The sequence below is a fragment of the Rattus norvegicus genome, chromosome 20 (genome assembly GCF_036323735.1).
Source record: "Rattus norvegicus strain BN/NHsdMcwi chromosome 20, GRCr8, whole genome shotgun sequence".
NCBI lineage: Eukaryota > Metazoa > Chordata > Mammalia > Rodentia > Muridae > Rattus > Rattus norvegicus.
In genome coordinates this window covers 44965066-44980796 of record NC_086038.1, presented here as the reverse complement: position 1 = coordinate 44980796, position 15731 = coordinate 44965066, and the positions used below count along the sequence as shown (strand labels likewise).

The window sequence follows — 15731 nt, the reverse complement described above, 5'->3', positions numbered from 1 at the left end:
TTAGTCCAATAAAAGGCTCTCTCTTTTACAACAATAAACTAAATGCAGTAAGACTAATTATGGGGTAAGTATAAAAACCGTCATGTAAGAGTTACATCCACAATGTCCAGTCCATTTGTAAATGGCAACTTGGGAGAAAGTACTCTTATCTATTCTATCTTGGTGAGTTCAGAGTTCTGTACCTAAATCATTTTCTATCATATTACCAATCTAAAAGAACATCTCATATCTAAAACCACCTTTTAAATCCTAAACAACTTGAGTTTTTATTAGGAGACTCTAACTATCTTAACCTTCAAGCCCATTAGGGACTTGAGAAGAAATAAGTGTTACTTGAATAATCAAGGAGTGCAGAGCAAGCAGCTCCCAAAAATTACAGAAATGACAGGGATTGCTCTGTAATGCTGGGGCATCCATCTTCAGTGTTCTGGCCCAGAATATCTGGCAGACATTTTGTGAAGCGGGAATTAAGGACGCCTTGCCTACCTTGTCCTCGAAAAGCTCAACGGCCAACATCCCCGCATCTCATTTGTGATGGAGGCTTTCTCCAACGCTGATCCTCTGCCTTGAGTTAGAATGGGGGTTCCGCCGGGAACAGATCTGTCTCACTGCCAAAAATAACAGCCTTTTACTTATAAAACATCTTTAAATGCCATAGTCTGTAGACCTCAGGGTTTTTAAAGACCATCTATCTATCTTCGGTGTCGTTTGATGGTGCACACATGTGGAGGTCAGGGGACAACTTTCAAGAGTTGTTTGTCTTTTCCACCATAGGTTCTGGGGACCAAACTCAGGTCATCAGCTCACACGGTGAATACTTTCACACACTGAGCCATCTTGCCAGCTCCTGAGACAAAGTTTCACATAGCCCAGGTTGGCCTCAAACTCCTTACATAGCCAACAATGATGGTCTTGTATTTCTGATCTGTCTAGTGCTGAGATTATATATAGGTTTATACTGCCAAGGCTTAGAGGGATATGGCTGGCATCAGTAAAGACCCAGTAAAATTTGGCTTTGAGCTGGGTATGGAGGTTGTAACACCAGCACCAGGAGATTGATTAAGGAGGATTGTCATAGGGTTGGGGATTTGGCTCAGTGGTAGAGCGCTTGCCTAGCAAGCACAAGGCCCTGAGTTCGGTCCCCAGCTCCGGAGAAAAAAAAAAAAAGGAGGATTGTCATGGGTTTGACATCAGCCTGGGCTACAGAGTAAATTCTAGGCTAGCCTGGGCTACAAAATGAGACGCCTTTTCTCTCTCTCTCTTTAAGATCTGGATTTTTTTTCCTTTCCTTTTTTTTCTTTTTTCTTTTTTTTTTTTTTCTTTTCGGAGCTGGGGACCGAACCCGGGGCCTTGTGCTTGCTAGGCAAGCGCTCTACCACTGAGCTAAATCCCCAACCCCTTTTTTTTCTTTTTAAGATCTGTTTTGGTCTCCCCACTCCAGGTGACGTAACTCAGCAAAGACTCATATTTATGGTTCTTTCCAGGTCCTCACACCCTTCCGGGTACCTGGAAGGGTCTGCAGGAATTGGGGTTAGTGTGTGTAGGTGAGACCCTGGCCAATGAGTTAAGTAATTTTTCAGTCCTAGGTACAGAGCCTTGAGCATCCTGGACAAGCACTGAAGCACGGAGCCCAGCCCCAGCCCAGATTCTGCTCTGAGCTACTGTTCCCTTGTCCATAGTGGGGATTCGCTGACTACTCCTGGGTGAGTTGTTTCGTACTCTGTAAGCCATATTCCTCTTGACTGTACAGGGCTAAGGCGGATTCTGTGTCGGGACGGTTGAGATGCTATGTGTGAAAGCTGAAGGTAGCGTGAATGTGGCAAATGGTAAATTTGTTGGCCGAGAGGACCGGCGCGGGGAGTTTGGGAAGTCGGGTAAGGTGGGACCAGACTATGGCTTCTTTGCTCCCAGATGACCTGAAGAGGAAACTCCAGTTTCCTCCCCTTGCAGAAGTGGTGTCTCCCTCGGAGTAGAGTTACAGGTAGGTTGTAAACTGCCCAGGGTGGGTACTGGGAACCAAACTTAAGACCCCTGAGAAAAAATCAGCCAGCACTCTGAATTTTCGAGCCGTTTCTCCAATCTCCAGTGCCTCTTGACTGGGCTACTCTGAAGCTGGGCTTCCAGCTTTTTCTCCCTCTGGGTACCAGTGCATCCACCTGTGCGCGCTTACACGGGAGAGATCCCGAAGGAGTATCCAGGGAGAATCTGGTCTTCCAGGCAAACACATTCCCTTCCCCCAAGAAGCCTGGCCCCTGATTGCTGAGAAAGGCCTATTTCTGCCAAATGATCTTCTTAGGAGCTGTGCAAGATGGGTGTGAGTGTCACCACGTGCACAGTCCAAAGTGTAACTTCCCGAGGCCCTGACTCAAGACTGTCCGTGGGGGAGGAGGCACTGGAAAGAATCTTCTGGTTAGAAAGAACTGGGGCTCAGAGCTCCAGGGACCCTGGCAAAAAGCTGGACCTCACCAAAAACCCTTTGTCTGGAGCCACCAAGCTGGGGTCGGAAATGGAGTCCCGTGGGTCCGGGGCCACTGCTGTTGAGCAGCACCTCCTCCAGTCCGAGACCCCAGGGAAGAATGGGCTGCAGGCCACATCGAGTGACCAAGTGGGAAGAACACTGCGCTGGTTCACCACTGTGGTTCTGAATGCTGCTTTCCTGGGAATGGTGAGAGCTGAGGCTGTAACCACCTGCACACTGGATGACCTCTATGCAACGTTATTGAACCTGCCTGGGCCGGGGGAATGGGTACAATTTTCATCAGACATGAAATTGATTACCCTAATGTTTTCCGAGAGAGAGAGCTGTGCTCATGTATGCTGGCCCAGGTGGTTAGACAGAAACGTGCCTTCCGGGAGCTCTTCCTCAGGCCCTGACCAGAGCCAGCTGGCAACTTAATTTCGAAGCTGAAAAGTAGGCCCCAAGTAAAAAGGGACTTTTCCCAGGTCACAGAGTTGGTTAGGTTGGTAAAACCAGGAAGGTGTCTCTCTCTATGATAATGCTACATAAATTGAGCCTTTGGGTCCTTAAATGTTTCTCTTGGAGCAAAGTGCAAGGCAAAAAGTGACTTTTACTGACTACTTAGACTCCTTTCCCACTCACTATCCATGATGACCTTGCTTGGTCTTTTGGTAACTGTGACTGTGGAGAGATATGAGTTGTCTGTGGAGTGATCACTGGTAACTAAATCTTAGGCGGGAAGCAGAGTCAGTCCGTCTGTGGGCCAGGCCTTGCTGTGAGTCCTGGAAGGTGCTTTGGTTAGAACCATTGCTCTGATGCTCTTACTCACGTCTTGCCGTACTACTCACCCTGGTCCTTAGTCCTGGGTGGTTTCTGCTTAGGTGAGGGGCTCACCTGGGCCTAGAGCAGGGAGCAGTGCAATTAGAACCGGGCATTCTTGAAATATAGACCACTTCCTAAGGGGCCCAAGGAATTTCCTCTGAAAGCCAGCGGTTAACCTTTTGGTGTTGTTGCTCTTACTGAAAAGCAAAGGTTACACTTGTTGATTTAACAGTTTCTTTGCACAAAGAAAGGAACCGGGAACCGACAGTGCTTGAGCTAGAGAAGGCTAGGAAAACTCTCTGAAGTATGGCTAGCACCTATGGTCCCAGAAAATGTACGGAGATTAGGCGGTTGCATACAACTCACTCACCTGCTTTGGACATTTTGGGCTGTGTGCATCTGTGATGGCCTCAGTACTTAGCTGGTTGGCAACTTGTCTAAGAATATCCTTTCCTAAAAGTCCAGTTGTTGGAGTGTCCTGATAGGTTATAGTAGCCTACACACAGGAGCAGCCATAGGGGGAGTTAATAATCCCCCTTTCCTTTAGGGCCAGCCTCTCGGTGTGAAATGGGCACCAACAGCACTTTCTGGGCCATGGTCAGTTTGGTTCAGTTACAGAATTCATAATGGACAATGGCAGATTGGCCAGGTAATTCTTTACACCTTCAGGGGTGAATACGGGTGCCCCGGAAACCAACTGTGAGATGCCCAAATGGGTGCTGGGAGCGGAACTGAGGCCCTGTGGAGGATAAGTTATAAGTCACTGAGCAATCCCTCCAGCCCCCAGAGAGGAGCTCGAAAGTGAAATTTTGTTCCAATCCGTATGCGAATGCTCTCATCTTTCAGAAAATGGCTCCATATTTTGGAACCCATGGGAGTTTTCACCGGTTACGAGACCAGAATTTTCCCCAGGTCACAGGTGGCTTTATGTTCTGTACAACTAGCACCCCACTGCTGCAAAATGAATACGCGGACCTCTATTAGAATCTTTCCTCAAAGGAGACTAATGTTTTTATCCACGTCAAAGATGGGCACTCGTCTTTGATTTTGGAAGGAATAGAAACGTCCAGAGAAGTAATTCAGAAGGCAGACGTCTACAAGCTCAATAAAGGCCCACGAGGTGGAAAAGATCGCCACCTAGTGGTGACCAAGCAGACATCAATTAAATCCATTCACCTCTAAGAAAACGTCCTAGCAAGGTCTGGTGGGAAGCCCCCTATGAATCATGCTACAGGGGTATAGCATCTCACTTAGCGGCATTAAATTTGAACTTAGTGTGACACCACTCAAGTGTTTGGTTTTACCCATAGCAATGCCTAGGTCTTGTGCACACAATGACTGGACGCACAATACCCTTTTTTATTGACATGTGTTTGGTTGTGATCAGTTAGTAATTGGACAGGTCGTTTCCAGTGAGGGTATCACAAGCAGCAGTGATCTTCAGGATAGCCAGGAGAGCTTTCCACTAGGCAATTCTAGTCAACCCACTATGGATGTGGAGGGAATTTGGCAATAGCTCTGGTTTACGGCTTATCACTGTGTTTTCCTGCAAGTATGTGTGTGTGTGTGTGTGTGTGTGTGTGTGTGTGTGTGTGTGTGTGTGTGTGCATAGAAAGCTAACACCTTCAGGGCAATGAGAGCCTATGTTCTTGGGAAGGCTGTCTGCTTGTAGACTGGTCCTAGTGGCGATACTCAAATAAACTTTTGGGTTAACGCCCGGAAGCTTTGCCTATTGGATCATGTCACAGTTTAGGTGGCTGTGAGGACTCAGATGCTATCACCAGGGGTGCTGCAGTGACAATTCAGAAGGACTCAGTCTATGCTCCCCAGTGGGAGCCACTGATTGCCACCCGTTAGAAACGCTTATGACTGAGGCCATCCAGGCAACACAGGAGCTGGGTCCCCTATTGCCTTTGAGTGTGTGCTTCCCTGCTTAGCGGTTATACAACCTGCATGGTGAACAGCTCGAGTGCCTTGTGGTCAGGAGCCCTGCTGGGAAAACACAACTTCTGATTTAACCGCAACTACTGTTACAGCACAGTGTTTCTGCACGGGGCACCGTCAGATCTCCACCCAGAAAATGGGCACTTCCGGTGGACTGGGGAAGAGACCGGTCCATCCGTGTCTGACTCAGTCAGACGCTAAAATCTCAGGGTTTGGAACTTCAGTGTCTTAACTGAAAGGATGGATGGAGTGGGGACACAAACACAGGTTAGAAGCCCTTTGTAGTGAAAACACATATCCGCCGATGTTTTGTTACAGTTTGGGTTTTTTGGGGGGTATCTTTTTGTGTGTACAGATACACCCCGCCGCGGCGAATCTTAGAGGGCAGCGCTTTTAATGCTAGAAGCTTTGAGGACGGAGCCAGCGAGCTCCAGGAGGCGCACAAACTCTCCATGCGGCGGCCCTGCTTAGCAAGGGATTTACATCCTTTGTAGTTCAGGTCCTTAGTACCCCATACTAAATAGGTTTTGATAGGTGATTGGATTTGGGCCGACCCCTGGAGTTCGTTCAAACTGCTTAGTAGTTTTACCACTGCCTACTTAGCATGAGAATCTGCCAAGTCATTTCCTTGGTACTTAATTCTTTTTGTGCTTGCTGCCAGGTTAAACATCAGCTCGATGTTTGCGAGTCAGTGGCTCTGGGAATTCCTACCCTGGCCAGGGGAACTTGATAGTCACTTCCAGGGTTGTCCCTTCAGACCAAACAATTAACTGCAAACAGCAAGACTCAAGATGACCATGGTTCAGGGTTGGGGATTTAGCTCAGCGGTAGAGCGCTTGCCTAGCAGGTGCAAGGCCCTGGGTTCCATCCCCAGCTCCGGAAAAAACTAAAAAAAAAAAAAAAAAGATGACCATGGTTCATGACCAGGGGAGAGTTCCAGGACAGTATTAGTGCCCTTGGCAAGAAAGTTGTTTGTGTCTGTTGCAAGAGTTTCATGAGATGAGTCTCTTGATTAGCTAGGACTACAGGGACGGCTGCTGGGACAGACCCTTACATATGAGAGTTTAAAAGAATAAATAGAGGGTCGGAGTGCAGATTAGCTGACCCCAGGGCTTCCTGGAAGGCGCTGTATCAACTGAGGTGCACCCCCGGCACTGTAATGTCCCCATTTATTCAACTTGGTCCTGTGTCTTTCCTCTTCTCATTTTAGAACTGAACTCAACTTCCTTAATAAAATAAAACATCTGCATGTCATATAGACAGTCGTTACCAAAGTGAACTTATCACCCCTGGTTACCTACATACTGGGATTCTATTTTATTTTTTGATTGATTGATTGATTTATATACTGTGGCTGTCTTCAGACACACCAGAAGAGGACATTGGATCCCACTACAGATGGTTGTGAGCCACCATGTGGTTGCTGGGAATTGAACTCAGGACCTCTGGAAGAGCAGCCAGTGCTCTAACCACTGAGCCATCTCTCGAGGCCCATCCCTTTTGGTCTCATTTCTAGTAGTTTAAACTTCATGCATTACTTATAATCTAACATTTATTGACCTTAATCTTCAGGGCACAGTAGGAAGGAGTTTAATAGGAATATTATGCAAAGAGATTCAGACTGGGAAAGTTGTGAATCGGGCAACCTCTAGGCCTTTGAAAATTAAATCAGCAGCATCCTAGGAACCACACACTACCTAAGACACATCAGCCAGGAAAGAACGTGGACTTCTCCTCCTCCTTTTTTCTTTTTTAAAGAATACTTCATTCACATAAGCTTGCCCCCTCTTTGCCTAACCAAAGTCTCAAGAATGCTAAGATCATAAATGTCACCACACCTGCTTTAGCCTTTAGCGACAGAATAAGCAAATAGAATAGTAGATATGTGAGAAGATATTTAAGACTCGTTTTTTTCTGTTTCCAAGGGCCCCCTCTGGTCGTTAGCTCGTTTAAAATTTATTGTATTACTATTTGTTTAAACCTCACTGCTCTACTTAGAGAGAGGGGAAACCACAACCCTGGCAGCCTCAGGAGCTTTGAGGATCCTTCTGGGCTGACCCAGGAGGAGGGTGCCCTGGCCGCTGCCTCCCCTGGTCGCTGCTTCCCCTGCCGAAGGACAAGTCTCCATTCTGCCATTTTCCTCCCTGCTGAGCTGGAACAGGTCATGAGTGTGTGGATTCCCGGGCCAAGGTACTGAGCCCTCAGCGTGGTGTGGCTTAGCCCCTCTGGCTGTTGGGTGCTGTGAGGGTGACCACCCCTACTGCACACCTTCTGCGGACCGTAGCCTTGGCAAACACCATGATCCCTCTGCGGATGGCTGCCTCCCATGTGCGCGACTGGGAACCCTTTAAAACAGTGGTCCTCGAGTCTGTGGGTCCTCACTCCCTTGGGGCCGAATTACCTTTTCACAGGGGTCTCCTAAGAGCATTGGAAAACACAGATATTTACGGTACAGTTACGAAGTAGCAATTAAAATAGTTTACAGTTGGGGGTCACCAAAACATGAGGAACGTTAGGAGGGTTTAGAGCCACTGCTTTAAAGAGTGTAAGGGTTGGAGATTTAGCTCAGCGGTAGAGCACTTGCCTAGCAAGCACAAGGCCCTGGGTTCGGTCCTCAGCTCTGGGGGAAAGAATGGTGTTTAAAGAGCGCAAGGCACTGATTTTAAGGTGAGGCTCTCTTCCATTGTACCTGGCAAGTGAGCAAGTTCGTCTATGTGAAAATGTCCCCATTCTAGCTACGGGATGTCTTAACAAAGTGAATTTACTCCTGTCCCAGCCCCACATGTACACAGGCTCTGGGCCATTAACTTTGTGGGGATAAGCACGTGTCCCAGATATCAGGTTCCCAGATACCTTCACCGGTGGAGGGATTCGTTCCTAAGGCTGGCGGTCCAATGAGGTGTCTGCACCGCAGAGGACTACACAGATCCATAGAGCTCCAGTCAAGGAGGCAACCTGCAGAGACCTCCGCTGCTGTGCAAGGTTGTTGGGCACGAGAGACTCTGGCTGGCACATTTGTATGATCGTTTGATGTCAAGGCCACCACCGGATGTCTCTTTTAGCACTGCACATCTGATGCCAAACCTTTTGATTTGGCAAAACGTTGTTTAAGGGGTTGGAGGGTAGGTCAGGAGTTAAGGAAGGGCACCTGCTGGTCTTTCAAGGGCCTGGATTTGCTTCTCAGCCCCACATCAGCTAGCTCCAGTGACTCCAGTTTCAGAGTAGAACACCCTCTTCTGGCCCCTGGGTACAGGTAAGTGTGCATACACACATTTAGGTCCCCACGCACACACATAAAATAAATGTTTTAAAAACTTTTTGTTTGGGGGTTGGGGATTTAGCTCAGTGGTAGAGCGCTTGCCCAGCAAGCGCAAGGCCCTGGGTTCGGTCCCCAGCTCCGAAAAAAAGAAAAGAAAAAAAAACAAACTTTTTGTTTGAGCAAAGGGAGAGTCTTAAGTTGGACAGCCTCTGGAGTCAATGGAAGTAGCCAACAGCGGGGAAAAGGAAGGTTTATACACAGAAAAGGGAAGGGGGATATACTGAAGTAGCTATGATTGGTTCAGTTTAAATTTTGAGTTGTTTGAACGTAACTTACACATTATGCAGCCCATGAAATTGACCATGCATTATGGGAAGTACACTCAGAAGGTTACAGCGTGCTGACAGGTTGGGATGGAGTTCCTCACGTACACAGAGGTAGCTACAGGCCAAATTTACTTTGAATAATAAATTGTCATTTTTTAAACATCCTATTGTCAAATTCATGCTGTACCCGGTGTGTGTAACATATTGCAAGGAAGGTTGACATCCTGTTCTTCTGATGGCTGAGGGTTCCTTTGAAGGAAAGTGTAGATTTGAGTAAACTCAGTTGACTTATCTCCTGTGTGGAACCCCATCTGCACCAGAAGTAGTTGAGTTTTAATAATATAAAAATTAGAACAATGTGATATTTAGAACTTTGGTATGTAAATTATCATATTGGCACTTATAGTATATTTGTAAATATAATACTAAAACCTTATTTCAAATATAAGATTGATGATACATCTTATAAGTAATAATAATAATAACAATTATTACTATTATTATTACTGGTGAGATGATTCAGCAGTTTAAGTTGGTTTAAGACGTGAGGGCCTGTGTTTGACCCTCAGAAGCCACACGGTGGAAAGCGAGAATTGACTCACACAAGTCGTCCCCTGATCTAGACATCCATGCAATGGCATACACATGTGTGCATGCACACATATTAAATACAGGGGAAAAATAAAAATAATTATTAATTTGATGCGCTAGTCCTTGGACTCGGACTTGTGCATATTAGACAAGCAGTCTACCACTGCTACACCCCCAGCTCCAAACTAGCTTTTAAGGTACTGTCAAACAGGAAACAGAATTAAGGAGCTTTTGAAAACTTGAGAGGTTTGAAATGAAGAAAAGCAACGGGAACTCCACGGTTGTGTGACTTTCGTGTTACAGAATATTCCATCCTTGCTGTGGGCCTTGAAGCCACTCTCTGCCTTGTAACTGCACCCCACTAATATTTGTTTTTACAACTACAGATATAATTAGATAAATGTTACTTCGTAAGTAAGAGCTTTTGGCTTTGTAAATTGCAGGGAGTGAGCGCTGCTGTGCTGGGACCCACATTTCCAGACCTGGCCAGAAACGTGAACCGGAACATCAGCAGCCTTTCCGAAATCTTCGTGGGCCGAGCCCTCGGCTACCTGGGCGGCTCTGTGGTTGGTGGGGTGCTTTTCGACTGCATGAATCATTTTCTACTTTTGGGTAAGCGAGGAGTGATTTTCGTTCCTTTGTTTCTGTTACTAAGTTTGCAATTTGTCCCTAACTTAACATATTTAGCTGTAGTGTGGAGACATGGCCAATCAAAGTATTATGCTTTGCTGACCCTCACAACCGCCTTGCCAGGGTCTAATGTTCCGGGTCCGTGACACGCAATCATTACGGAGCCCTCTGGAAACGACTAACCCTGCGGACGGAGCGCTAGCAATCCCAAGTCTTGTCAGCCTTCACCAAAACCCAGGCACTATTCCAGACGCACAGAAGAGGGTTGTCCCCAGAGTTGTGCTTATCCGAGGCACAGCGGGATTCCTAGAGCTGTAGATGTAAGAAACTTCTGCTCTTAAACCTGGGTTGGACAGGAAGGGGAGCAGAAGGTTGATGGCTACCGCAGGCTGCGTTTTCATCTGCTGCCTCACATCAGCGTCAAGCCCAGGCTGCTCTACCTCATCCTATTGTTCCTGTTGGATACATGAGGGAACCCTCTTATTTCCAAAACGGACCGAGAGGATCCATATAGGGATTATATAAATGTAAGGTTTGGTTTGTGGAGAATCCTGTTACACAGTTGTTCCACCACTGATCTAAATGCCAGCCCAGAAACTGTATGCCTTGTATTTCCCTCTCAAGTCCACAAACTAACTTTTAAAAGTGTTACTATAAACTGCTAAACTAGTTCCCCCATTTGCTCTTTTTGTTATTCCATATATAAACATCCTTTTAATTCTTGGAGTTTTTTGTTTTGTTTTGCCTCTCTCTCTCTCTCTCTCTCTCTCTCTCTCTCTCTCTCTCCCTCTCTCTCCCTCTCTCTCTCTCTCTCTCTCTCTCTCTCTCTCTGTGTATGTGTGTGTGTGTGTGTGTGCTGTGTATTCATATTCATGTGTATGTGGGCTCATGCGTGTTCAGATATGTGTGTGGGGGCATGGAGGCCACAAGTTTGTTCCTTGACCGCTTTCTGCTTTATTTTTAGGTGGGGATTAGAACTCTGGTCCTCATACATGCATAGCCCATGCTCAGTCCCTGAGCCAGCCCTCTAACTACTCTCCCTCCAGTTGGATTATTTTTAATAATTGTTAATATACATTTAATTAATTATTGTGCACACCCCAGAGCCCTTATGTTCAGGTCAGAGGACAACTTACTCCTTCCACATGCGGGTTCCTGGGCTCTATTTCAGGTCATCGGTCTTTGTGGCATGAGCCATTTTGCTGGGCCTCCTTGTGGTTCTGAAAAGTAAAACATTTAAGGAAATAGTTTTTACCTCTTTGGTTATAAAACATGGCTTAATGGTATAATTTAGAGTTTGCTTCTGTCAGTAATAACATTATATTCATTTCATAACCTTTTATATTTTATAATCCATAGAGACTATACAAGGGCATGGCTACTTGTAGAAGGTACAACCCTACAAGATTATCCTCTTTTAATTTGACCCTGTTTGCATTTGGGGAAGCTGTTATTATTATGCTGACTTGACTGCAACATACAGACTAGACTGCACGAATACTGATCTTGACATCCAACTTTCAACTGTGTTTTCTCAGGGCTGTCCCACCTGCTTACTGCGGCCGGTCTTTACCTCACTCCTTTCTGTAAAACAGCTGCCTTACTGACTGCCATGATGTCTATTACCGGTGTCTCATTTGGTGTTCTGGATACAGGTTAGTGGGTCACTCAGGGTCCTATCTGAGACTGAGGCATGCTACTACTGAGAGGAGTGGAGAAGGTATTAAATTGTTCCTCATGATGGTCTTGAAATGACAGGGGACTATTGATCTGGTCATTAGACTCATAACCACCCTGCTAGCAACTGCTGTCTGTGTAAATTAGGGCATTGATTTTCTACATATCTGATGATACATGATCTTAGAGATTCCGTTCTAGGAGAGGTTATGGTTTGCTGCTGTCAGGATCTGAGGAGGGAAAGCCAAGAGCCAGTGCTTTGTGCTACTTTCTTTGCATTTATTATTTTTGTCCTTTGTTTTCTCAAAACCTCCCTCTATAGTAAAGTTTCTGCATATGCGATGATGTCTTTGAAAACCTACAGGGGTGGGGGAGGTGACTCAGGAAGATCCGAGAACTCACTGGCCATCCAGCCTAGCCGAATGGCTTTGGATTAGTGAGAGTAGTCATTGTCTTGTAAATTCAGAGTGGAATCCATTTTTAAAATCAATCACTTTATAAAAAGAGATAGCCGTGGACTTGAAGATTTGAACTTCTCTTCTTGTAGGTCCTCTGATAGAGTTAAGGGCAGATTCTGAAATGGGTATAATCTCCTGTCATAGGCACACCAGGGCCACTATTCTGAATGGGTATTTTGTATCTTTTTTAAGCATAAATAAACAGTACTTTTATTATTGCAAGTACAAAAAAGGGTTGATAACGTGTCTGAAGTGGGTGTATACATGTGCGTATGTATGTTGTCTTAGTTAGGGTTTTACTGCTGTGAACAGACACCATGACCTAGGCAAGTCTTATAAAGAACAACATTTAATTGGGGCTGACTTACAGGTTCAGAAGTTCAGTCCATTATCATCAAGGCAGGGAACATGGCAGCATCCAGGCAGGCCTGGTTCAGGAGGAGCTGAGAGTTCTACATCTTCAACTGATGGCTGCTAGCAGAATACTGGCTTCTAGGCAGCTAGGATGAGGGTCTTAAAGCCCACACCCACAGTGACACACCTACTCCAACAAGGCCACACCTACTCCAACAGGGCCACACCTACTCCAACAAGGCCACACCCACTCCAACAAGGCCACACCTTGTAATAGTGCCACTCCCTAAGCTGAACTTAAATAAACCATCGCAATTATATTGTGTGTGTGTGTGTGTGTGTGTGTGTGTGTGTGTGTGTGTGTGTGTGTACACCAAATAAAATTCCCCAGGGAATTGTCAGCATATAAAAAGGTCTTTGCTAATGTGCCTGACTCTAAGAGGTAGTGTGAACATCCCACATCACAGAATTGAATCAGGTGCAATCTTTAATTTAGAACATTTGCCATGTATTAGATATGTTACTGTATTTAACTTAAATCATTTCCTTTGTTGGTAGGTGGGAACGTCCTCATCTTGGACCTTTGGGGGGACAAAGGAGCCCCACATATGCAGGCCTTGCACTTCAGTTTCGCCTTGGGTGCCTTCCTGGCTCCCCTGCTGGCTAAATTGGCCTGGGGTACCACAGCATCTGCTCAGAACCACACAGAGCCTCAGTTAGACCGTTCAGCCTTGAACCGATCCTTTGAAGCCGCCTCAGACTCTGTGTTGGCGGTACCTGACGACATGAATCTTCTGTGGGCGTACGCTTCCATTGGAACCTATGTTCTAGTACTTTCTGTCTTCCTGTTTGCTCCATTCTTTAAAAAGAGGTCAAAGCAGAAAAAATCCGCAGCGTCTGCTCAGGGAGCTCGAAGGGCTAAATACCACAGGGCCCTGCTATGCCTCCTCTTCCTCTTCTTCTTCTTCTACGTGGGAGCGGAGGTGACCTACGGCTCTTACGTATTCTCCTTCGCCACCACCCACGTTGGCATGGAAGAGAGCGAGGCAGCTGGCTTGAACTCCATCTTCTGGGGGACCTTCGCAGCCTGCAGGGGCCTGGCCATCTTCTTCGCAACGCTCTTACAGCCTGGGACCATGATGGTGTTGTGTAACATTGGCAGCCTGGCCTCATCTTTCTTTCTGGTGCTTTTTGACAAGAGCCCTCTTTGCCTCTGGATCGCGTCTTCTGTGTATGGAGCCTCAATGGCTGCCACGTTTCCCAGCGGCATCTCCTGGATTGAGCAGTACACCACCTTAACTGGGAAATCCGCTGCGTTCATTCTGGTTGGTGCTGCCCTGGGACTAATGGCGACTCCTGCATTATCTGGAATTCTTCAGGGACACTATCCCGATCTGCCAGTAATTCTGTACATGTGTCTGGGCTCAGCAGTATTAACAACTGTGTTATTCCCTGTGATGTATAAAGTAGCCACCTTACCTCTGGATCGAAAGCAGGAAAAAAGCATCAACAGTGAGGGCCAGAAAATATTACTTTCTAGCTCTAGGCTAATCAAGGAAGCTAAATGAAAGAGGAAGGGGAAAGGTGTGAAAGCACGTGCGCGCGTGTGTGCGCATGCACGCGCACGAGTAATGGTTTTGCGGTGGTTAAAATGAAGAATGGGACATTCTCTAATAAAAATACAATAGAAATGCCTTTATATAACCCATAGCTGAGGTCTCTAAGCAACTCTCCTGAAATATTCTGCAGCCAGGGTCTTCTCCAGCTGACAGGGAGCACGCAGTCATGAGGCACCAGGTCTCCTGAGACCCCTTACACTGCCCTCATTGAAGTTATCTCTCAGCCCATGATTCTAGGAAAGAAAAGTATTTCTAAAATAAAATCCACGACTTCCAGAGATCCTGTAAGACAGCTCTGAGAGATCAATGTAACTGCCAGCACCTTCTTCATTTCCATGAAGTGAGACACAGAACAGAAATAGTTTTAAACGTATGCTCCTGGGGCTGGTGAGATGGCTTAGTGGTTAAGAGCACTGACTGCTCTTCCAAAGGTCCTGAGTTCAAATCCCAGCAACCACATGGTGGCTCACAACCATCTGTAATGAGATCTGATGCCTTCTTCTGGTGTGTCTGAAGACAGCGACAGTGTACTCATATACATCAAATAAATAATATTTAAAAAAAGAATATGCTCCTATGTGAACATGGGCCTGTCTAATATATTTAATAACACACTTTAGTTCTAATTTTCTGAGATTAAAGCCAGATTTCACCAATCCTAACTATAAAATTGTGATATTCCTTACAATAAATGGTTGTTCAACATTGTAGCAAGGCTAATCAGTAGTTCCCTCCATCTTCATTTATAAAATGTTGAATCTCATGATTCAATCCAACAAAATATCACTATTTACTGTATTAAGATTACGAGGACACCTAGTTCCACAATATTTCCTAATTTCTTTGGTGTCCGTTGAACATAACACTGGGTTTCATAAGAGCTGTGAGCTGGGGACTAGACAGTGCCCTCTCAGGGCCTTGGCCTGTTCTAGGGCTTGGGTCTGTGCTTTATTATTTCCGAGTTGATTCTTGCTGGTCTTGAGCAGTAGTTACACACATACGCATTGTGAATGTTTGATAGTTTTACTTTTACTTTTTCTCATGTCTTTGTGTGCATACCTATGTGTCTGTTCTCATGTGTGCGGTGCCTAGAAAGGCCAGAGGTTGGCATCGAGAGTTTGCCTTGATGACTCTTCACCTCTTCAACGAGGCAAACTGTCTGATTGATGGACGAGCTCTCTGACACTCCTGTCTGGCTAGCCACTATGTCCTTATCTCTGCTCTCTGAGCCTGCCTGCCATTACAGATGGACCGTTAACACCTATCTGGCATTTTCTCGGGGACTGGTGATCCAAACTCTGGTCCTCACACTTGAGTGATAAATATCTTAAGCATTGTGCCGTCTCCCTAGCCCACAGTGTTAATCTGCAGTATTCGTCCTTGGAAGCTCCTCTTCTCTGAGTTTAGAGTACCTGGGAAACCAAACTAAGACAAGAAGGTGAGTCGATGGCCTGGGCACCAAGGACGAGAGCGACTATTTGACGTGAGTGTGGCAACACTGGCATGGGTCAATTGAATAGATCTGGGTATTGTTGCTTTTCCAGTGGGTTCTCAGCAGCTTTGAGTGGTAATTACACTCTAAGCATGCTAAAC

At 46.0% G+C, this 15731-nt stretch overlaps 1 protein-coding gene across 2 annotated transcripts; it reads left to right on the top strand.

The window, feature by feature from the left end:
- Window positions 1-2396: 2396 nt before the first annotated feature.
- Window positions 2397-14846, top strand: Naglt1 (Na+ dependent glucose transporter 1). 2 transcript variants are annotated; one of them, NM_176080.2, is given in 4 exon segments: window positions 2397-2665; window positions 9844-10012; window positions 11569-11685; window positions 13078-14695. In NM_176080.2, coding segments are annotated over 4 exon segments (1455 nt in total). In that variant the 5' UTR covers window positions 2397-2506; the 3' UTR covers window positions 14088-14695.
- Window positions 14847-15731: the final 885 nt, after the last annotated feature.